Below are 20,097 nucleotides of genomic sequence, written 5' to 3'. Positions count from 1 at the left end.
CTATCGTTTTTCTAGAGATTATTTATGTAGAGAGTGTGTCTCAATATTTGTATAAATTATTTATGTAAACCACATTTATTAACTTAGATTAATTAATCTATTTATTAATTAATTAACTTAGAGCTAAGGTCTAAAAAATTTTCAGAAAATTATTAAAATAGTCATTCCATTTGTTAAGAAATTTATTATTAAATTAATGTACAAAAAGGATAAGCAATGCAGTCTCATAAAGTATTATGCAAAAGGGTCGATAGCGTACAGAGTACCGTTTCTAATGTGTTCTTACAATAGAAGGTTATCAGGGCATCGTATCGCGTATCATTGAAACGAATCGTCGCCAGTGCAGTTTGAGTCAACAACAGATGATGGTGGAATTCCATTACTGATAATGAGCCTCGGATGGCATTTCATTGACCTTGTTTTATCACGAATGCAACAGATAGAAAATTAGCTAAAATCCAATGAACTGCTTCTTGGAAATTAACCCTTTCCCTGCCAGGTGAATTTTTGAACTTGCAGTGGGCCAGAAATTTCATATTAAAAATTTTATAATGGCAAAGAACTACAATCTTGCCAATAGCATATTTTTCTTAATGGTCACCAGTGACCACCATGGCCCAAACGAAAAGGTCCCATGGGACCACAGTGGCAGTGAAAGGGTTAAGGAGTGTATATATAGTTCCTTATTGTAATTCCCATATAACATTATATTGGGCAATGATTTACAGTTCATCGTTTAACTTCAGGATTGAATTAGGAACGAAAACAACTTCGTTAGTGTCACTCTTCACGCAGGCTGTTCTCTTTGTCTTGTCCCTGGCCGGGTCGGCGTCCACCAAGGATATACTGGATCTCACTAGTCTGCCAATACCAACACGAAGAATCGTCAGATAACACAGTCAGGAACATGGAATTAAATACAAAGCAGGCATAAAATACTCATGTAATTGCGTAAGATGATGTTGATTAAAAGTTGAAATTAACTAGTTACCTCTTATCTGGTTCGTTCAGTTCTGCTGATACTGTTACATATGTAGGCTTGGAGAAATCACATTCCAAGACAAAAGCTGCGTCACCTGGTGTAATTAACTCATCATCGTGCTGGATGACTAGGGTGTTTTTGTACTTATCATCAGACTGTAATAGTAAGCTATTTGTAGTACATTATTTCTACCTTATTTACTTATTGTCTTTTTTAATAACTGAACTATTTACATTTTCAGTGTCGCATTGATCAAAGGGAATGTTCAGAGTGAAATTCCCACCGTGAGCAGGATCCAAGAAACAAGGAGCCTGTCTTGAATAGAAACTACCTTGAGTGTAGATTACTCCTGTGAAATTTTCTGAAGTTTTCAAATTCACTGTCATCTTCTCTGCTCCGCAATGTAGTGAAACTTGATCATATCCCTCAGTGGACGCTCCTATTTCCATATCCATGGACAAATCCTGCAGCCAAATTTCTTCTAAGATGATAGAAAATGTTTAGAATAATTGAATAATACAGGGATCCATTTTTGGAAATATTGAAAAAATGTAGGATCTTCTAAAAGTATATTGTATTGTAATATTTATCATTTTTTACCCGCCAAACGCTGTTCCAGCGCAAAAATGAAGAACAGTAAAGCGTGTAGCGGTAATCGCATGACGTAGAACATTGCCAGACGAACGTCCGTGAACTGACGGTGAATTCAAGTTCATGAATCGAGTCCCTCCAGTTACCTGTTCCAGACTGGTCCCCACTTTGACATCGGTCCTAAAACATTCTCATAGCACCAATTCTTTTTGGACCTATATTTTATTCATAAATGTCAAGTAAGGGAAATATATTTGATCTTTTTTTATTTTTAATTGTATTTCATTTATTATTAATATTATTACAGGGAGTCCCAGAACTCGTGTAACACCCGGAAATGGGGGGTTGCTGGGGTGATTCTGAACAACTTTTTCCTTTACCAAAATGTCGGTTGAAGCTTCGTTTTTGAGTTATTATCGAAAAGCACTGACCAATCAGAGCGCGCGTTGAATTTTGGGAGTGTTGGCTCTGAACCGCGCTCGGTCGTGAACAAATGTTTGAAATTAACCTTTTCGCTACGGCGGACTTGCTCGCGAAATAACAAAATAATAATCTCGTAATATGAAATAAAATAGAAATTAAATTCAAGAAATCGGCAACTATTATTCATGAATAACGAATAATTCCACATTGTTATTAATTTAAGACGATGTAACATTTGTCGCACCGTGGCTGAGCGTGCGCTCTGATTGACCAGTGTTTTTCGTTAATAACTCAAAAACGGAGCTTCAAGCAACATTTTGGTAAAGGGAAAAGTTGTTCAGAATTACCCCAGTAACCCCCCATTTCCGGGTCTTCCGGTTCTGGGACACCCAGTATTCTTAAAAATTCTACTCTATTTGATTTTATTTCTTTAACTCAAAATCATATAGATGTAAAAATTTCTAATGCTCACTAATATAAATAAAGATCTTTTTTAAATTTGACTTTTTTTTAGGATTATCTTATATTGATAGTGAGGTCCTCTTCTGGTTGCATACATTCAGGATCATGGATGTCATTGATCCCCAAAATTCTCATACACTGCAGGGAGCCAATCAAAATGTTAGTTATCACTTTGTGCTCACTTGTTGTTCAATTTCTGTAATGGAAATTTTTGAACTTGTACATTTCTGATTATTTAGTAATCTGTTCATCCTTTATTTTTATTTTTAATCTCTCATTTATCTATCGATCCACAGGTTATGTCATCCACGTTTCAGCGTCTTCCGTTCGATGGCGTAAAACTGTTAAAATAGTGGAGTTGCTTGGAAAGTAAACATGATTTCCTCCTCGTGGTTACGTCACTCGTAACCATTTTATGGAACTCCGCATGCTTGCGAAATCATTTTCACACCCAGGAGGAGTTGGATGAGAAGTATGCTTATTTGATTGAACGTCTTTCAAACAAAATGATACAGTTTCTAGGTTCTATGAAATTTGATGCAATTGTTAAAAGGAACAGGGTTCAAGGATGCCTGGGTACGCCACTGCTTCCAGTGAACGCGTGGAAAGGTTCTTTCTGCTTCACACAGTGATTGGTAAGCGGCTGGTCTTATCGGTCCTTCGTGAACTCGTTGATCGTTCTTCGACCAAGATCCATTTAGGGGAACATTTTTATTGGTATCAATCCCACAAACTAATTTGGCATCATGGCAACCACACGCGTTGGCCAGATTCTTTTCACCAAAAGCTTGCAAATTGGTAGAAAACCGCAATACTTTGCATCGAATGTGAAATTTTATTGTTGTAAGTATCATGGAAAGAAATTGACTGATAATAATGTAAGGAAGAATTGAAAGAATAATGTTTATACTGTCGGTGACTTTACAACAAGTAATCTATGATTTTGTTATGGTTTTGTTAGATATTCTTTTATCTTTGACATTGGAATATATGTATATGAAAAATATTGTAATAATGTATTACCAGTAGAAAAACTTGTTTTAGAAACTTTTTTTAAATACAGGAAACAGTATTCATTACATTCAGCTTATTAGTAAGAAGATATGAATTTTCTTTTTTTTTTAAATAATTAATAATTAATATCAGAAACTTGCAGGGCCGGCCCTGAGATTTCGGGGGTCCTAGGCGGGGCCCTTCACATATATGATATAAAAAAAGTACCTCAAATAAAATTTATAAAATTAACATTACAGCTAGTATAACTAATTTAGTTTAATATTCAAGTAAACATTACTCTTCTTTCATTCTTAGACGCAAAATCAACTTATGGGGTCCTATGGCCGCCTAGTCTGCCTAGGCCCAGGGCCGGCCCTGGATAATTTCTTTTTGGAATTATTATGTAACTTGCGTATTATTTGTGCAAGTCATCGCGCCTTCCTAATTATAAAAAACAATGTTGATTATAAAATTTGAATTTTACAGGTCAGGTTTCAAACTATGAGTACATCAAGGTCGAGACTGTCGGTGAGAAGAAGAACGTGGGTCTTGTCACCTTGAACAGACCAAAAGCGTTAAACGCTCTTTGTGATAAATTGATGACTGAAGTAACTGATGCTGTATCAAAATTTGATAATAATGATGGCATTGGCGCTATCGTCCTTACCGGCAGCGAAAAAGCATTTGCTGCTGGTAAGATACACTTAATGTATTTATAAATTAAGGGGAATCACCCAAGTGTTACGCTCACTTATTAAAGAAACTTTGCCAGCTTGTAGAGCTCGTCGAACTGAACACGCCTATATTCCGTTTTGTGGGCAAACGGCTAATTGTTTAAAAGATATTAACAATTAAAGTTAGTTACTACTTATATTGAAAAATATGACTAACTGAACATACAAACGGTTAGCTCCGTGGTAAAATGCTTGACCCGTAATCGAAAGATACAGGGTTCAAATTCATTCTTCCCAACTGTTTTTTTTTTTTTTTTTTTTATGATTGCAATTTTTAAAAATTTTTTATAAAATTTTTATAGAATTTAAGTTATGTTTTCTATCCAGTGGGAAGAGTACCATCCTTACCGCGTACGAAATTTACACGGGTTTATTTGTTATTACACAAGTGCTTGTATCGATTTGCAATTATTCGTAAGTATTGGGTAAGCCTCTTCCTGAAATTAAATTCAATTATGTCCATCCAGGCGCTGATATTAAAGAAATGCAGAACCAGACTTACTCGCAAACGATTAGGGGAAATTTCTTGACCAGTTGGGATGGAGTTTCTAAGGCAATCAAACCTGTAATCGCCGCAGTAAACGGCTATGCTGTAAGTTGAAGAATTAGAAAGATTCTTCGAGATGTATGTAATAATCACAGATTTTTGTATTCAGTTAGGAGGTGGTTGCGAATTGGCAATGATGTGCGATATCATTTACGCCGGAGACAAAGCGAAATTTGGGCAACCGGAAATTGCTATCGGTACGATACCTGGTGCGGGTGGTACTCAAAGATTGACAAGAGCCATCGGCAAAAGCAAGGCGATGGAAATGGTACTTACAGGAAATCAAATCACTGCTGAAGAAGCTGAGAAAAATGGTTTGTTCATTAATCCTTTCGCTGTCACTCGAATTTTTTAATTTGCACCAGTGGGCAACAACTTTCATATTAAAAATTTTATAATGGCAAAGAATGGCCCAAATGAAAAGACAAGTGCCGGTCCCGTGGGACCACTGTGGCAGTGACAGGGTTAAAATAAATTCACAAAGTTATACACAACAGAAAAATATTTTTATCCTTGTATAAATATTTCAAACCATAGGTCTGGTTAGTAAAGTCTTACCAGCCGGTCAACTTGTTGCTGAAGCTATTAAATTAGCCGAGAAAATTGCTTCTCATTCGCAGATAACTGTCGCCATGGCTAAAGAATGTGTTAATACAGGTAATATTTTGTTGTCCACATCATTAATTATTAATATTGTTTTGAATTTGCATTAACATGATTTTGTTGTAGCTTATGAAACCACTTTGAAAGAAGGACTTCACTTTGAGAAGAGAATGTTCCATGGTACATTTGCAACGGTAAGAGATTCTTTAAAAATACAATTTTGCAAATGTATAATGTAAAATTAAAATTTCAGACTGATAGAAAAGAGGGAATGACTGCATTCGTTGAGAAACGTCCCCCGAAATTCACAAACGAATAAAAAAAGAGATGATCAATTGTTAACTTAGGATATTACAAAATAATACTTATTTTTTATATTTTCTATATCTGTTATCGAGATGAGACATGTTTTAATAAAATATGTTTTTCAAGAAAAGCGAAAGGGGAGGTAACGTTCAAAAAGAACTTTTATTTATCTGCTACCTTTACATCTATATGATCCTTGAGTATGATACATTTACAGTTAACGTAGCCATTGTGGTTGACACCAAAGTTAATGATTATTGTTCATAATAATTATGGTGATCGTGTTCTGCATAAGCATCGATGCTATTGGCATCTGGAGAGAAGGTATCCAAGAACGGTAGGAACAATGGAATTTCATACCAACATCTTATACAATAAATATTATACTTTACAATGCACGCAATGTTTCAAAATCTCTATAATATTCGTGTTTTTCAGATTTCCCGAGAATCGAAGACTTACATACAGTATCAAAAAAATGTTCCCTGTTTTCAACATGATTGTTTAGCTTTCAAGAGTACCAAGAAAATAGTTGTATGCATCTTTTTTTTCTCTCTTTTTCTTCTTTTTGGCAATGCAACTTTTATACAAAATATATGGTCCTAAATATTTAAAGTGCCATAAAATGCGCAATGTATCAAATAATTTACAGAGAAATAGCAGTATCAAATTCAGAACCAACGTCTGATCGATCCTCTTTTAAAATCTGCTCGGTTGACTAGCTAACACTAACAATGTACAGGTATGATGAAAGAGCTGTGCATACTTATTATCTCGTTTAATTACCGTAATTCACCTGGTTTGCCTCGTCCTTATCTTAAAAGCTAGAAAAAGAATTCAAACTAACTACTCTTATACACTATGCGTTTCTCACGTGTTCGCTGCGTTCCTTAATTATTTAAGTACACACACAAAAGGTTTTCTTATAACATTGCGGGACTATAAAAACCTCCAAGAAGTTTCCTTATCGTTTGCAGTGTTATAAAACATTTATTTACAGAGATCTTCCTGTGAAATGTTTTCTTAAAAAAAAGATTCTAAAAGTATTGTCATGATATGTGCGGTGATTGTATTTTTATTTCATTACTTGAACATTCTTATTTTGTATAAAAGCTTGTAGCGTTATATTATTGGTCCATTTGTTCCTGCAATTGAGTCTGGAAACTTCTTAAAATCGGTATCAAAAAACAAAGTTAGGATGTCTGCTCTTCACACGGTACAGTACGGTTTTTCTTTTTTTTTTTTTTTTCTTTCACATATATATCACAGTTGCAAGCTCTGCTCGAATAACTAAGTTGGTACAATTACAGAAATGGAAATAAGTGTATCGGGTAGATGAAGAGTCGCCGAGGAAATCGACCCAATGGTTTACCGCTTGTTACGGCTCTTCATGGTGAAACGTCTCCAGAAGTTGCCGCTCTTCTTCGACGGTGTTGCAACCGGTGTATCGTAGGGATAGCTGGATTCGTCGTCGGTATCCTGGACGTTGGAAGTCTCCCTCGTCGGGGAACCACCGTGTCCAGAATCTCTGTCACCGTCTGTTGAATTCTTTTCAAGTCCTATAAAAAATGTATTTTATTTATATTAATCCAGTAGAATTGTAATTAGAAATATTAATCAGTAATAGAATATTGTAAACAGTGCCGGCGTTAGGAGGGGGGCACTATTGGGCAATCGTCCAGGGCGCCAGCCCTGTGTCTCTAGTATGCGACTTTATATCCGTTTAGATTAGTAAAGCTGCTGTGTAATTTAACAATTTTTACAATCTAACTACAAATTCATTTTTTCTGAAAAATTTTGAGCCCCTGAATGGGCGCCACGATAATCTTGCCCAGGGCGCCAATATTGCTAAAACCGGCACTGATTGTAAATCATTTTCTATATCTTTTAGATGTGTTCCTGATGTTATTGGAAAATGTTTGTCAGCATAAAAATTCAATTACCTCCGGCACGTAGCATATCCAAGAATGTGTTCTCAGCATTGCCACGCGTGCGTCCCTGTTTTTGTGAGGGTGTCCCAAAGCTCAGGCTCTGAATATTGATCTCTGCCTTGAGCTGTTCCGGAGGAATGTCGTCCACTCGAAACTCATTTGGATCCTCGACGAACGCCTGCTGCAAGTCGCGCATGATCTTCTTACGTATTGTCTTCTTCATAGACAGATGTCTTTCCAAGTGTTTCACGTCGCTCTCCGTCAAAGTTTTACTGTTGTCGCGACGACGGGACTTTTTCTTTTTGCTGTTCTTAGGACTTTCTTCCTCGCCAGAAGTTGAGCCTACAGATACGGCACTGTCGTGTCCAGCTGCCTTTTCCTCGGCTGGAATCCGTGTGTTTTCCCATTTACTGCCAAATCCAAAAATATCTCGCAAATGGGGAATATTCCTGTCGGCTGTCTGTTGCCTTGCCATTGTTTCAGCGATTAATTACTTTAAGATGCCCTTATACCAGTGTAGTTAATTGAGCTGGAAAAATAATTAAAAAAATATTTAATATTAAGTTAAGAAATTGTGTGAGATAGCATTGTGGAATATTACAGCATTTAAATTTCCCGCGACAAAATGGGCGCGCAGCGGTGCATTCGAAAAATCAAAATTTACTGCCAATAGTTCCGAGCTTTTTTGTTAAAATCCTAGATAAAAGCAGTTATATGTTAATTCAATATTGGGATGTATTTTCAAGATTTTTATAATATTAGTATATTATAAATTTCAATTTTGAAACTTATTTTATATTTCTTAAAATATTTCGACACTTGACTCGAGTAGTAATGGCCGCCATTACGAATTTGTTTGCGAAGTGCCGAGGGAAGAAATAATTAGTACGGATAAAAGTAAAAATGGATGGAGTAACTGCACGTAACCTGTTGCTACTAATAATTAAGTGGTATACGCTTATCGTAAGCGGTTTCCCATGCGCCGTTTAAATTACACACTTTATCAAAGAGCCAGCTGATTAACGAAGCTCCAACCGCGTGACATTTTCCCGTTATCGTAACTACAGATTTTATATAATACATTCAGCGTGTACGTTTTCTTTTTCAGAAATGGTGATGAAACGACAGGAAAGAATCCGAGTAACCGGATCGGATCATACGAAAAAATAAAAAGAAAGCAAAACTGTTTTATTGACGATGAGTAATCCCCGTTAGTTTATACATAATGTCCAGTCGACTACAGTTTGCTCCAGTAAGCATGTTAATCTTTTTTGTACTTTTTTCTTTCTTCCTACTTGACAGTAATGCTTTTAGGATCTCGTTGCCATGCATGGACGTCTACCTTCGCTCCACGGAAACAAAGAATGATAAATACAGAACACAAATGGTTCTACATTTCCTATGAAGCAACTGGTTGTTGGAGGAGACTATAGTGGCATTGTTTTTATGAAAGGTATTCATGTCTGATATTCTAAAGCTTCCTGACGCGAACACCATTTAATTAAATCAATTTTCAAATAAGAGAAGTTGATTCTTGAACAATGCTCCTAGGTGGCGCCATATAAATTTAAAAAATACCATATTTTTTCACAATTTTTATTTTTGGAAAGAAATAGGTTAATGAATTGCAGATTGTTGAGTTCGTGATACAAGGATTAATTTGCTACAAGGATACACTTGAAACTCATTGCAAAGTGATGAAGAACAAAGTAAAGAGCACAATAAACCACATTGCGGTTATGCATAATAGAATGAAGATCTAGCAGCAACTAGACTGGACAGTCGTTATTGGAGCATCAATAAAAAGCCAGTTATTGTTCTCCAATAAAGTCACGACAGTTACGCGATCCAGCGTGGGCCTCGTGGCTCGATCCTTGGATCGATAACGCGAAATCTCGTCCACGTTTCTCTCCCCGGGCACTTTCCATCAGCGTCACGAGAAACCACTTTATTTATACCCAGAAAATTCTTTTTCCATCGTAGCCCACAAGTGGTGCTCGCTCGCCGGTACGTTCTAATATGCAAGCGTGGGCGTTATCCCCCCCCCCCCCACATCCAAGAATCTTCTACAGAACCAACAATCGCGAAACCGTAAGTTGTAATAAAACCATTGTACGTGTTTGAACGATCATTCGACAATAACCATTTGTAGAATACGAATCAAGGAGTTGTTCGCATGAACTTTAAGTATTCATGATATGTACACGCACGTGGTTCTTCGAGATACCGGTCCGAGTGCCGTGAACTGTTACACGGCCTGCAATCAGTATTAACACGTCCCACATATTACGTAGGATGATATTTACTATAAACAATGAAGAATGCACTTTGTATTCAAAAATAATGATAATAGAATAGAGAGCGGAGAAGGTAAGGAAACGATTAATCTCGTATCACCTCCGCTGAAAAAAGTAACTATTTGTTTAACCCATTTCTTCCCAGTGTTGCTGGGACAAAATGCAGTCAAAATGAACTTATTCACAAGTTCTCTGTCTATGTGTTTATATTTCACAATTAGTCTAACACTTGGTGAAAAAAAATAAATTACTGAAAACATGAAAGAAATGTCACAGAGTGTTTTTCAAAATTTCATGAGTGACGCCATCAACCTTGGTCAGTTTTTTCATATAATCAACAGTGTTGCAAATTTTGAGTAAATAAAAAAATTTTTTATTTTTTTACTAGGAAACTTCCATACTACTCGTTTTTAATATTTACAATGTTATTTCAATTATTTTAAAGTGAAATTAATGACAAAATACCATATTTTTTTACAATTTTTTGGATTAGGTTAGGTTGGGAAGAAATAGGTTACTGAATTGCAGATTATTGAGTTTGTGATTCAAGGATTAATTTATTCAGGTAGAAAACTGTTGAAGCATGAAGGAGAGAGCAGTTGGCGAAAAACGCTGACACATAAATATGCTAGAGGGTTGAAAGGTTTGAAAAGCTTAGCAAAAAAAAGCTTCCCTGATAAAGGTATTCTAAAGTGAAAATCGAGGCCAAGCTGGAGGGAGTGATTTCCATAGCTTTTGCAATGAACCAACAATATATCCCAGCCGCCTGGTGGCGGAGCTGGTTGCCAGGCAGCGGGTTTCGTCCAGGTAAACCGCTCCTCTCGTTTCCTCTTTCGCTCGCCTGTGCCCCGTTGCCGATACAAACGCTATATTACCAGTCTATCGACGTTTGATATCGCTCGGCTGGGATCAGCGGTGCGCAAACTCTCGCAATAGGGCCGAAACTAGTTTCGGATACAGCAGCAATGGTTGTTAATACGATGGACGCCATGGGGGTCACCGGTGACCGGCTCCGCAATTTACATATGCCCGAATAATAAAAAAAACTATAGAAAAACTTTATTTTAAAAAATATTACTATGGTACAAATAACGTGAAATGGCAAGTAGAAAGCTTGAAATTTGAAAATCAATTATTACTATTCTTAGTAATTAATGTGAAATGGCAAGTGGATAGCTTGTAATTTGAAATTTGAAAATTAATTATTACTATTTCTAGTAATTAATGTGAAATGGCAAGTGGAAAGCTTGAAATTTGAAAATTAATTATTACTATTTCTAGTAATTAATGTGAAATTGCAAATCGAAAGTTTGAAATTTGAAATTTGAAAATTAATTATTACTATTCTTACTAATTAATGTGAAATGGCAAGTGGAAAGCTTGAAATTTGAAATTTGAAAATTAATTACTATTTCTAGTAATTAATGTGAAATGGCAAGTGGAAAGCTTGAAATTTGAAATTTGAAAATTAATTATTACTATTCTTACTAATTAATGTGAAATGGCAAGTGGAAAGCTTGAAATTTGAAATTTGAAAATTAATTACTATTTCTAGTAATTAATGTGAAATGGCAAATCGAAAGCTTGAAATTTGAAATTTAAAAATTAATTATTACTATTTCTAGTAATTAATGTGAAATGGCAAATCGAAAGCTTGAAATTTGAAATCTGAAAATTAATTATTACTATTCTTAAAAAATGCCCAATTTCACTGTGGCGTTCAACGTGTTAAACAGAATGTGTCCAGGTGTCAGCTATGCAAGTCTCTTAAATGCATTATCGATTTAGTCATCTTCAGTCCATTTCCACTAAATACAGATTAACATTTTACTTGCATCACGTGTAACTCCGCGTTACCTAATAATTCATATAGCAGAAAAATTGAATTTCTAATGCCCTCTTTTTGTTTTTTAGAAACCGAGGGAAACGCGAAGTTGCGTGAGGCGTCGGATATTTATTGTATACATTGAGCAACGATTATGAAACGAAGCGCTGTGCAGGGATAGAAAATTTCTCCCTTACGTTACATGCACGATTTTTTTTTAATGGGTCTGATGAGTTTGTAAAATACATGAAGCGGTGATTGCACGCCGTACCAGGAATGGATGAAGATTCTTGGGGCCCAGGACTAACCTTTAACCCTGTATTCACTGAATTTCTTAAAAGTTTTTAAAATTTGTGCCAACTTTTTTAAATACTTAATTTAGGTGGAAGTAAACACCCTATAGCACAATTTTCATTATAAGTCACCACCGAGGTCATTAATTATATGGAAAATAATTTGGGACTTCGAAGTCCCGGAAGCAATATTTTTGTGCTGCCATTCCAGGGTCGGCCTTGGGCCTAGGTAGACTAGGCGACTGCCTAGGGGCCCCCAAGGTCCAGGGCCCCTATAAGACTTGAATATTAATCTACTTGAATTAATTTACTTGAATATTAATCAAAATTAGTTACACAAGCTTTAATCTTAATTTTATAAATTTCATTTGAGCTACACTTTTTTATGTCATATATGTGAATGGGCCCGCCTCGGACCCTTGAAATCTCAGGGCCGCCCCTGCTTATAAGTCCCATCAGTAAATAAAGGGTTAAAAGAGTTCCTTGATTTAAAAATTGAATTTTATTCCAAACAAAATTAAGTAGCATTTAATCTTAAAGAAAAAGGGCAAGAATGAAAGAAAAATGGTGCCCTCTTAGTGTAAGATCTCACCGCGAAATTCTGTGTTAGAAAATAAGTCGATTCCGGTTTCGAACACAGGTGCCGCTATTACGAGATTAATAAGCGTGATCGTAAATAATCGCGTGGCACGATACGAGTTGCGCGCCACTGATTTAATGGACGGCCGTTGGCCGGTGTTGGTAATCGCGGTGAAAAATCTTTCCTTTGAACGAGCCTGAATCCGCCGTAATTTTGTCGTCAGCAACGCCGTCCCTGCCCTTTAATTACGATTCGCTCGTCGATCTCGGATGAATCGACGCGAAAATGCGGACTCGATGAAAAACTTCAACGTATCAAGGTTCAACGACCCTTATCCCTTGTCTCGTGTCTCGTTAAACGGCACGGTGTAGCCGCGAAGAAGATTCGCGAAACCTCGAGCCATACTATTCTTAGATTTCTGGAAAACCGTGAATGGACATAGGGTGGAATCAAATCAGATCTCAAAATGAATCTCATAATCAACGAATGACTGGAATTAAAGGTAATTATCTGGTGTACGAATAAAAAGAATGTATCTAATTATCCTCTTATTCAAGGTCGTTCATTAAGAATTGGATCTCAAAGTACGGTTGAATTTAAGATAATGGGATTTTTTTTGCCATAGATAGCCCTTGACCTGGTGATTCCAATGGTGGCCATCTTATCCCTTAACCCCCCCTTAGGGGTCAGAAATTGAAATGGTCCGAAAAGTGAGTACGTCATTTGAAAACAAAAAAAAACTAACCTAACCCTAACCTAACCTGAAATGGCCCTATGACTAATTCAAAGTCAGTAATTCATCGATTAGGTTTGTTTTTTTTTTAAATTACACATGATAATAAAAATTATACATAAAAATTTAAAAAAACCCTAACCTAACCGATGAATTACTGAGGTTGAATTAGTCGTAGGGTCATTTCAGATTAGGTTAGTTTTTTTTCCATTTCAGTTTTTGACCCCTTGGGGGGAGTTAAGGGATAGAATGGCCACCATTAGAATCGCCAGGTCAAGGGTTATCTATGGTAAAAAAATCAGCTTGATAGGGGTACCCCATTTTCTTAAATCCAACCCAAAGTACTTGCACTTTAATGGTAAAACAGTATTCGTAATTACTGTAACAGGGATTACAATTTAATTACCATTTCCATAAAAACTAATGACTGGGAAAATAATAGGTAAGGCAGTGTGATGTAAATCAAAGTGAGTACTTAATTTGAACATAATTAGTATGAATTCTTTTTTCAGCGCTCACTGGGTATGTGTACTAATGGAGAAGCTCGTCAATGAATAGTGAATCAAGGTTTGCTTATTTCCAAATAGGAGAAGCAAAACTAGCCTATTAGCGTAGGAAATAACGCGGCGATGTACCGTAAGCCGTCGGAGAGCCTTCACGCATCGTGGATCGAAGCGAACAGGACACGGAGAACAGGCACGATCGATTCGTGGCTCGTTACGGCGTCTGGTCGAAAGTTCGAAAGAGCCCTGTGCATTAATATTTCCGTTATTGCGCGCACGGCCACCGAGGTTATGCCTTTCACACAGCTAAATAATCGTTGTATCTTCCAATCAATCATCGTCTAATTAACGCTATGCCTGCTGTATACAATATGTTTCAGGCAATTTTATATGATAGTTTTAAACTGTATTCATATTGAACATCAGTGATTTCTTTTATTGGAACAGCTGTGTGCTAAGGAAAGCCTCAAACATAAGTTTTATAATACTTGTCACTGATGTAATGATTACCTAGTACTCTTCAAGTACATATGTTATCTTGGAGAAACTTGTAATTGGATAGGAAATAGAATTTTTATAAAAATAATGATAGACAACTCTATGATCAATTCATGCATCATTCATGGGAATTTGATATCATAGAGAAATTTAGTACTATAGAATCAGATTTACTGAATTTAGGACTCCCTTTTAAGGAGATCTTTGTTCCACATATTTCTCAATCAACTCCAGTAATTTGATCAATTTTAATGAACAATTTATATTCTATTGGTCAAACAGTACCTCAAACAGTATTTTACATAAGCATAGTTCAGACAGTGATAAGTTTTATAATACTTGTCACTGATGTAATGATTACCCAGTACTATTCAAGTACATATGTTATCTTAAAGAAACTTGTAATTGGATAGGAAATAGAATGTCTTGAATCTTTGATCAAATTTGTATAATTTTTATAAAAATGATAATGATAGACAACTCTATGATCAATTCATGGGAATTTGATGGCACTATAGAATCAGATTTACTGAATTTAGGACTTTGTTCCCCATTTAGAATCACATATTTCTGAATCAACTCCAGTAATTTAATCAATTTTAATGAACACTAATGATCAAAGATTAAGACAAAAAGAAAATGCGAACCTGGAGCGCCCAGATGCATAGATCACCGTAGATCTTTAATCCAAAATGGTCACGTGTACACCACTACACTGTCTATTCATTTTCACAGGAGTATGCTATTGAAACCAAGTGAAACTGTTAGGATAATGAATAAGTAAAAGGAAGCTCCTGAATAAAACGTTGAACGCGAATAGAATCCGTTCGAGTCCGTGGTCGCGGCGCGACTAAATGTTGATCCAGGACTTTCACTTTGAGATCCAGCCGGCCCTCGGTCCCTTCTCGAGCCGATTATCCGCAGCACGCCCACGCTCTCCACTCTGAATCACGATCGAATTGTTCTTACGCGAATAATACCGTTCGTCGAGTGGACAGGATACGTTCAGGACCAAAGAGAACACCTTCTCTTGAAGTTTAAAGTTCACAATATGTGAGTAGCATAAAAGCAGCTGGAAAGAAAAATAATCTAAAAATATTTCTTTTCAGTTTCAGGTAATACTTTTTATTACAAGGAAAAATATATGGAAGAAGAGAAATGTTCTGCAGTTGAATATGATTTAGGGAACATGAAAGTGAATGAACTGGCGCGTTAGCAACGCCTGAAATTGCTCAGAGTTTGTTATCGTAGTTCATTGAACGAGGAACAGCGAAGGAGGACGAAAAGGAATCGCTTACGTAAACGCTTTCGTTTGTTTTTCAAATATGCACTGGCTCGATTCTGATTCAGCACGGAAGAGAGCATGTGCCTTCCACCAGCTTGCTGCGATTCGCCTGGCCGATGATCAGATATTAGAAACTTCGCTTTTCATTTGTAATAAGCGAAAAAAAAATTCCTTATAAAGAGGGACCTTGGTAAATGCTACTTAACGATAATTAATTACTCTGTTAAAAAGCTGTTTTGATCTGCGAGTATTGTTTCTTTTTGCAGAGGCGATATATGAAAATTAATACTCGAAAGGCAAGGGGGTAATTAACAAAGATTAGTAAAAAAAAATTAAAAAAAATATTATCCACAAATTGGGATTCGAACCCTAGCCGTCTTGGTAGCAGGCTAGCGCTCTACCACTTCAGCCAAAAAACCGTTTTGGGACCAAGCCTTACCTATCAGACATACTAGATACGTGAGAAACTTTACATTAAAATATCAAAAACCAAGGCCCACCTAGTGGCATTCGAAAAGCGATTTCCACTCCTGTGCCTTCCCCTTCCAAGAAACGTAATCGTGGCAGATTATATCGAGTCCCAGCTGTTCACCTCCGCAGGTATAATCCATTCCCTGACTTTCCTCGTTCTACAGTTACTCCGGGGTGAAAGGTGAACCCTCTCCTTTCTACACGCGACCGAGCCAGCAGGAGGATCCGTGGTTATATGTACTTGTCAGGAGCTATTACAACATCGAGGCACCGCTTCGTTTTGCCTCGATCATCGAGAATGAATCCTTGAAAGAAGGTGATTCACTAGGAGAGTTCACGTCTGCTTGGATTTATAATAAATGAATGTATCATTAAAGAAAGATTCTTTTACAATTTCATAGAAATATGCAAATTACCATAGAATATATTTACAAAATATAAAGCTTTGAACAAGCTCTGAAGATTAGCCTTGAAGATTGGCCCAACAACAGTAAGTTTGGTGGAGGAGTTTGAAGAATACTAAACTGTATCCAGCAATTGTCCTTACATTCGAAAGAGCAAGTTTCGTGGGCAGACTAAATAAGGCCAAGGGAAGTGAAATGAGTGGTTCGAGACAAAGGAAAACATCGGTTTACTGGAATCGTATCTAATCTCAATCATTATTCCCTACGCGTATATACCTGTTCATTATTTTCTGCTGCCCTCGACGCGAGTTACCGCGACTAAAGTGACATCATATTCTCTTCACGAACCAGTTCTCATTGACTTTGAGCAAGGAAAATACTTTTGACGTACCTACTTTGAAAGCTTTACCTTAGGACCAATCAGATAGCCGCGCTTGTCTAATCAGTCCTGCTCCGCCAATCACCGGGCGCGTCACTTCAGCCCCTGGGTAAATGGGCCAGATGCATCTGATAAAGCCACTTGCGGCGCGCGCAGGCCAGTCAGTCTGCTGTTGGGCTTCGAAGAAACAGGGTTGTTTTTTTTTTTTTTTTTTTTTTTTTTTTTTTTGCGATCGGTTTTACAAATTTTTTAAAATTAATTAATTTTATTAATTAATAAACTTAAAATTAAATTTAACTTCTTAATATATTGATGGTTAGAATAAATATATTATATAGATATTTGAGACCAACTTGTAACTTAACACTTTCAAATTCAGATTGCAGATGACCTCGAGTTTGCCATGTTAGACGCCTCCATTGTAATTTGAGAAAATTTGGATAGATATCAAATGAATGGCAGATCTACCAAAATACTGAGGGAGTGGAATAGCTGGAGGCTTAATTAAATTCGTCTAGACACCCACGATGAAGTGATCAACTTTGCACTAGGGGCAGAGGAGGAAGAGAAGAAGAGGAGGGTCGACTTTTCTCTTATGTAATAGAGACTGAAGTTTCTGCTCAGTGTAGCATGCATACAAGCCGCCTCGCTACTTCCAAGCAAAACGGAGGAGGCATTGTCTCTTCACGTGTTCGACCGAGTTATCCTCTTTTGTGACCTCCTAAACGAGCTCCAACTTTTCAACGACCCGACCAAGGCGTTCTTCAACGTCCTCCTGAAGTCTTGTTTAAAAATGAACAATGTAGAAACAACTGGGGATTTCCAAAAGATACTAGATCATCCTGGAGACCTCAAAATGATGCACACATAATTTTAAGACTGATTTTTCTTTTAATAACTGAAAGTGAAGGTAATAAATGTAATGAACACATAAATCTCTCTCTTTTAATTGCTTTCTCATCAAGAGATATTTTGTTTTTCAGAAATGAAAAATATAGAAAGAACTGGGGATTTCTATAAAATACTAGATCATCCTGGAGACCTCAAAATGATGCACACATAATTTTAAGACTGATTTTTCTTTTAATAACTGAAAGTGAAGGTAATAAATGTAATGAACACATAAATCTCTCTCTGTTAATTACTTTCTCATCAAGAAATGTTTTGCAGGTCTAACAAGTTGAACTGCAGCCTTTCCGAAGTTGTATTCACGCATCGATGCCAGCCAAAACCCGGAAGTTGGGCTTCGAAACCAGTTCGTCACAGCACCGGTGCAACGCTTATCGATTATCTTCTTATCGTCTCGCGATTTACCGTGTCAACCTCTGCCCGTCGTTACTAATTGCCATTCGTTATTACATAAGTCGCATTAATTATTTTCCACCGGTCATGACTTCTTCTGTAATCGTAACTTAGTGAGAGGCAAAAGTAACTAGACACTGTTCAAAATACCTCGGTTAAAATTTGACTAAATAACTTGAGGTTTTTTGAGAAGCCATAAAAATTAATTCCATCGTTTTAAAAAATTACTATTTATTGAAATCGTGAAAAAAAATCTTAATTATCATTCGCTATTTTTTTCACCATTTCAACAAATTGTAATTTTATAAAACGATGAAAATACATATTTTAGTGAATTAATTTAAAAAAGTTGAAAAATTACCATTCACTATTTTAACAAATTATAATTTTTTAAAACGATGGAATTAATTTTTATAGCTCCTCAAAAGACCTCAAGTTATTTGGTCCAATTTTAACCGAGGTATTCTATTTTGAACAGTGTCTGCTTACTTTTGCCTCTCACTGCATATTTTAACACTGGAACTACCAAATGGAAAATGACAATTTGAAATTATAGAATTTATTAAGTTCCAGTGTTAAATGAGCGACGCCACTTCTTTAGGAAGTGCTACGATTTCCTCTTCATCGCGATATTGCTCAAGGATCGGAAATAAGGTTGAAGAACCACTGTTCGTGTCGTCTGAACATCAACCGAGGAAATTTTTTTTTCTGACGTAACGTCATTACGAAACGATCATCGCGAAGATAACAGCAAAATATGTGTGGGAGCGTGTGCATTATTATATTTTTTTGTTGTTGTTGTTATTGCAACAACTTTCCATTACAAATCAAGCCTTTAGCTAACGCTGGATGAACTACATCAATGTTGTAAGTTTGATGCATATCAAAGTGGAACTAATTAGTTAACTATAAATTATGAATTTCTAATTATTCTTCTTTTCTGATGTCGAAGTAAATTGTGATTGATTTTAGTTGATCCTAATACAGGTGCAACGACGCACTTCGTTTATGATAATTAACAAGGAAAGTAACGCATTATTTATGAAACACAGTCCCTGTAATAAGACTCGAGGAGAAACTCTTTTCTGAGGCCGACGATTTAATGCTGGCGTCCTCGATTTAACGAGAAAGAACAATACTGTGAAGAAAAATGTGCGTTTGCAATTTTCTTAGGAGAGAATATGCGATTCGTTGAGGAGGCAGAATGATGATCTATGTTTAAAGCAATCTATTTGTTAGTTAATGGAATAATACAGGACTATTTGTCTTTATTTATAAAATAGTTATTGATAATATATTATACTTTGAAGAGGAGGTATTTTAAAACAAGATTTCTTAACGTTTACATTTACAAAAATTATTATTATTATTATTATTATTTCTTAATGTTTCCATTTACAAAAATTATTATTATTATTTTGTTAATGTTTTCATTTACAAAAATTATTATTATTATTTCTTAATGTTTTCATTTACAAAAATTATTATTATTATTTCTTAATGTTTTCATTTACAAAAATTATTATTATTATTATGATTATTATTTCTTAATATTTTCATTTACAAAAATTAATAAATTACTTTTTGCAGGTACATTCTCAAGGAAAAAAAACAATATTCTGTTTTTGTACAATTCACTGCCGTATCCTTGTGGTTAAAGAAAAATCTGTGTAGATTGTTAAGTGACTTTAGCTGATTCAAGGACAAACGAGTATCATCAGGATTGCGAGTCATCCCGGTTCTGCTTTTTTTTTAGCCTTGTCCTTCCGTACCAGACAATCTTTTCTTACTTATCTCCTGTTTGAAATTTATTTCTGAAGTTGTTTTCAGAGATTTGTTAATGCACTTTATACCAGTTGAAACGGTATTGTATTTTTATGTTGAAAACTAAATGAAATTTAAAAGAAGTAACAGTAAGAATTTAATTTAGTAGGAGGAATTCGTTGACACGT

At 35.9% G+C, this 20,097-nt stretch overlaps 3 protein-coding genes and 1 long non-coding RNA gene across 18 annotated transcripts; 2 read left to right on the top strand and 2 right to left on the bottom strand.

Moving 5' to 3' along the window:
- Nucleotides 1-518: 518 nt before the first annotated feature.
- On the bottom strand, nt 519-1,698 carry LOC117608919 (uncharacterized). The gene is given in 5 exon segments (XM_034334677.2): nt 519-861; nt 992-1,137; nt 1,216-1,463; nt 1,583-1,652; nt 1,654-1,698. Coding segments are annotated over 5 exon segments (648 nt in total). The 3' UTR covers nt 519-722.
- On the top strand, nt 1,683-3,018 carry LOC143305572 (uncharacterized). The gene is made up of 3 exons (XR_013062565.1): nt 1,683-1,812; nt 2,511-2,617; nt 2,755-3,018. It is a non-coding gene; the product is annotated as an uncharacterized LOC143305572 (long non-coding RNA).
- Nucleotides 3,019-3,065: 47 nt separating this feature from the next.
- LOC117608920 (putative enoyl-CoA hydratase, mitochondrial) lies at nt 3,066-17,753 on the top strand. 15 transcript variants are annotated; one of them, XM_076689675.1, is made up of 18 exons: nt 3,066-3,301; nt 3,941-4,147; nt 4,656-4,780; nt 4,845-5,049; nt 5,273-5,392; nt 5,465-5,532; nt 5,592-5,786; nt 5,862-5,981; nt 6,083-8,827; nt 8,890-9,028; nt 9,207-9,945; nt 10,438-10,679; nt 11,787-13,072; nt 13,128-13,745; nt 13,816-15,357; nt 15,414-15,779; nt 15,856-16,952; nt 17,223-17,753. In XM_076689675.1, exons 1-7 carry the CDS (start codon nt 3,205-3,207, stop codon nt 5,655-5,657), a joined length of 888 nt encoding a protein of 295 aa, XP_076545790.1. In that variant the 5' UTR covers nt 3,066-3,204; the 3' UTR covers nt 5,658-5,786; nt 5,862-5,981; nt 6,083-8,827; nt 8,890-9,028; nt 9,207-9,945; nt 10,438-10,679; nt 11,787-13,072; nt 13,128-13,745; nt 13,816-15,357; nt 15,414-15,779; nt 15,856-16,952; nt 17,223-17,753. The 15 variants fall into 15 exon arrangements, with proteins under 15 accessions (XP_076545790.1, XP_076545780.1, XP_076545779.1 ...); XM_076689665.1 differs by having other exon boundaries at nt 5,862-8,525; nt 8,684-8,827; XM_076689664.1 differs by having other exon boundaries at nt 5,862-8,538; nt 8,684-8,827.
- LOC117608918 (uncharacterized) lies at nt 6,872-8,050 on the bottom strand. Its single transcript, XM_034334676.2, has 2 exons — nt 7,588-8,050; nt 6,872-7,203 (listed from the first exon to the last, which is right to left on the bottom strand). Exons 1-2 carry the CDS (start codon nt 8,048-8,050, stop codon nt 7,013-7,015), a joined length of 654 nt encoding a protein of 217 aa, XP_034190567.1. The 3' UTR covers nt 6,872-7,012.
- Nucleotides 17,754-20,097: the final 2,344 nt, after the last annotated feature.

Source organism: Osmia lignaria, chromosome 8, assembly GCF_051020975.1.
Source record: "Osmia lignaria lignaria isolate PbOS001 chromosome 8, iyOsmLign1, whole genome shotgun sequence".
Taxonomy (NCBI): Eukaryota; Metazoa; Arthropoda; class Insecta; order Hymenoptera; family Megachilidae; genus Osmia; species Osmia lignaria.
Note: the sequence above shows the minus strand (reverse complement) of the source record. Positions and strands in the feature narration are given on the sequence as shown.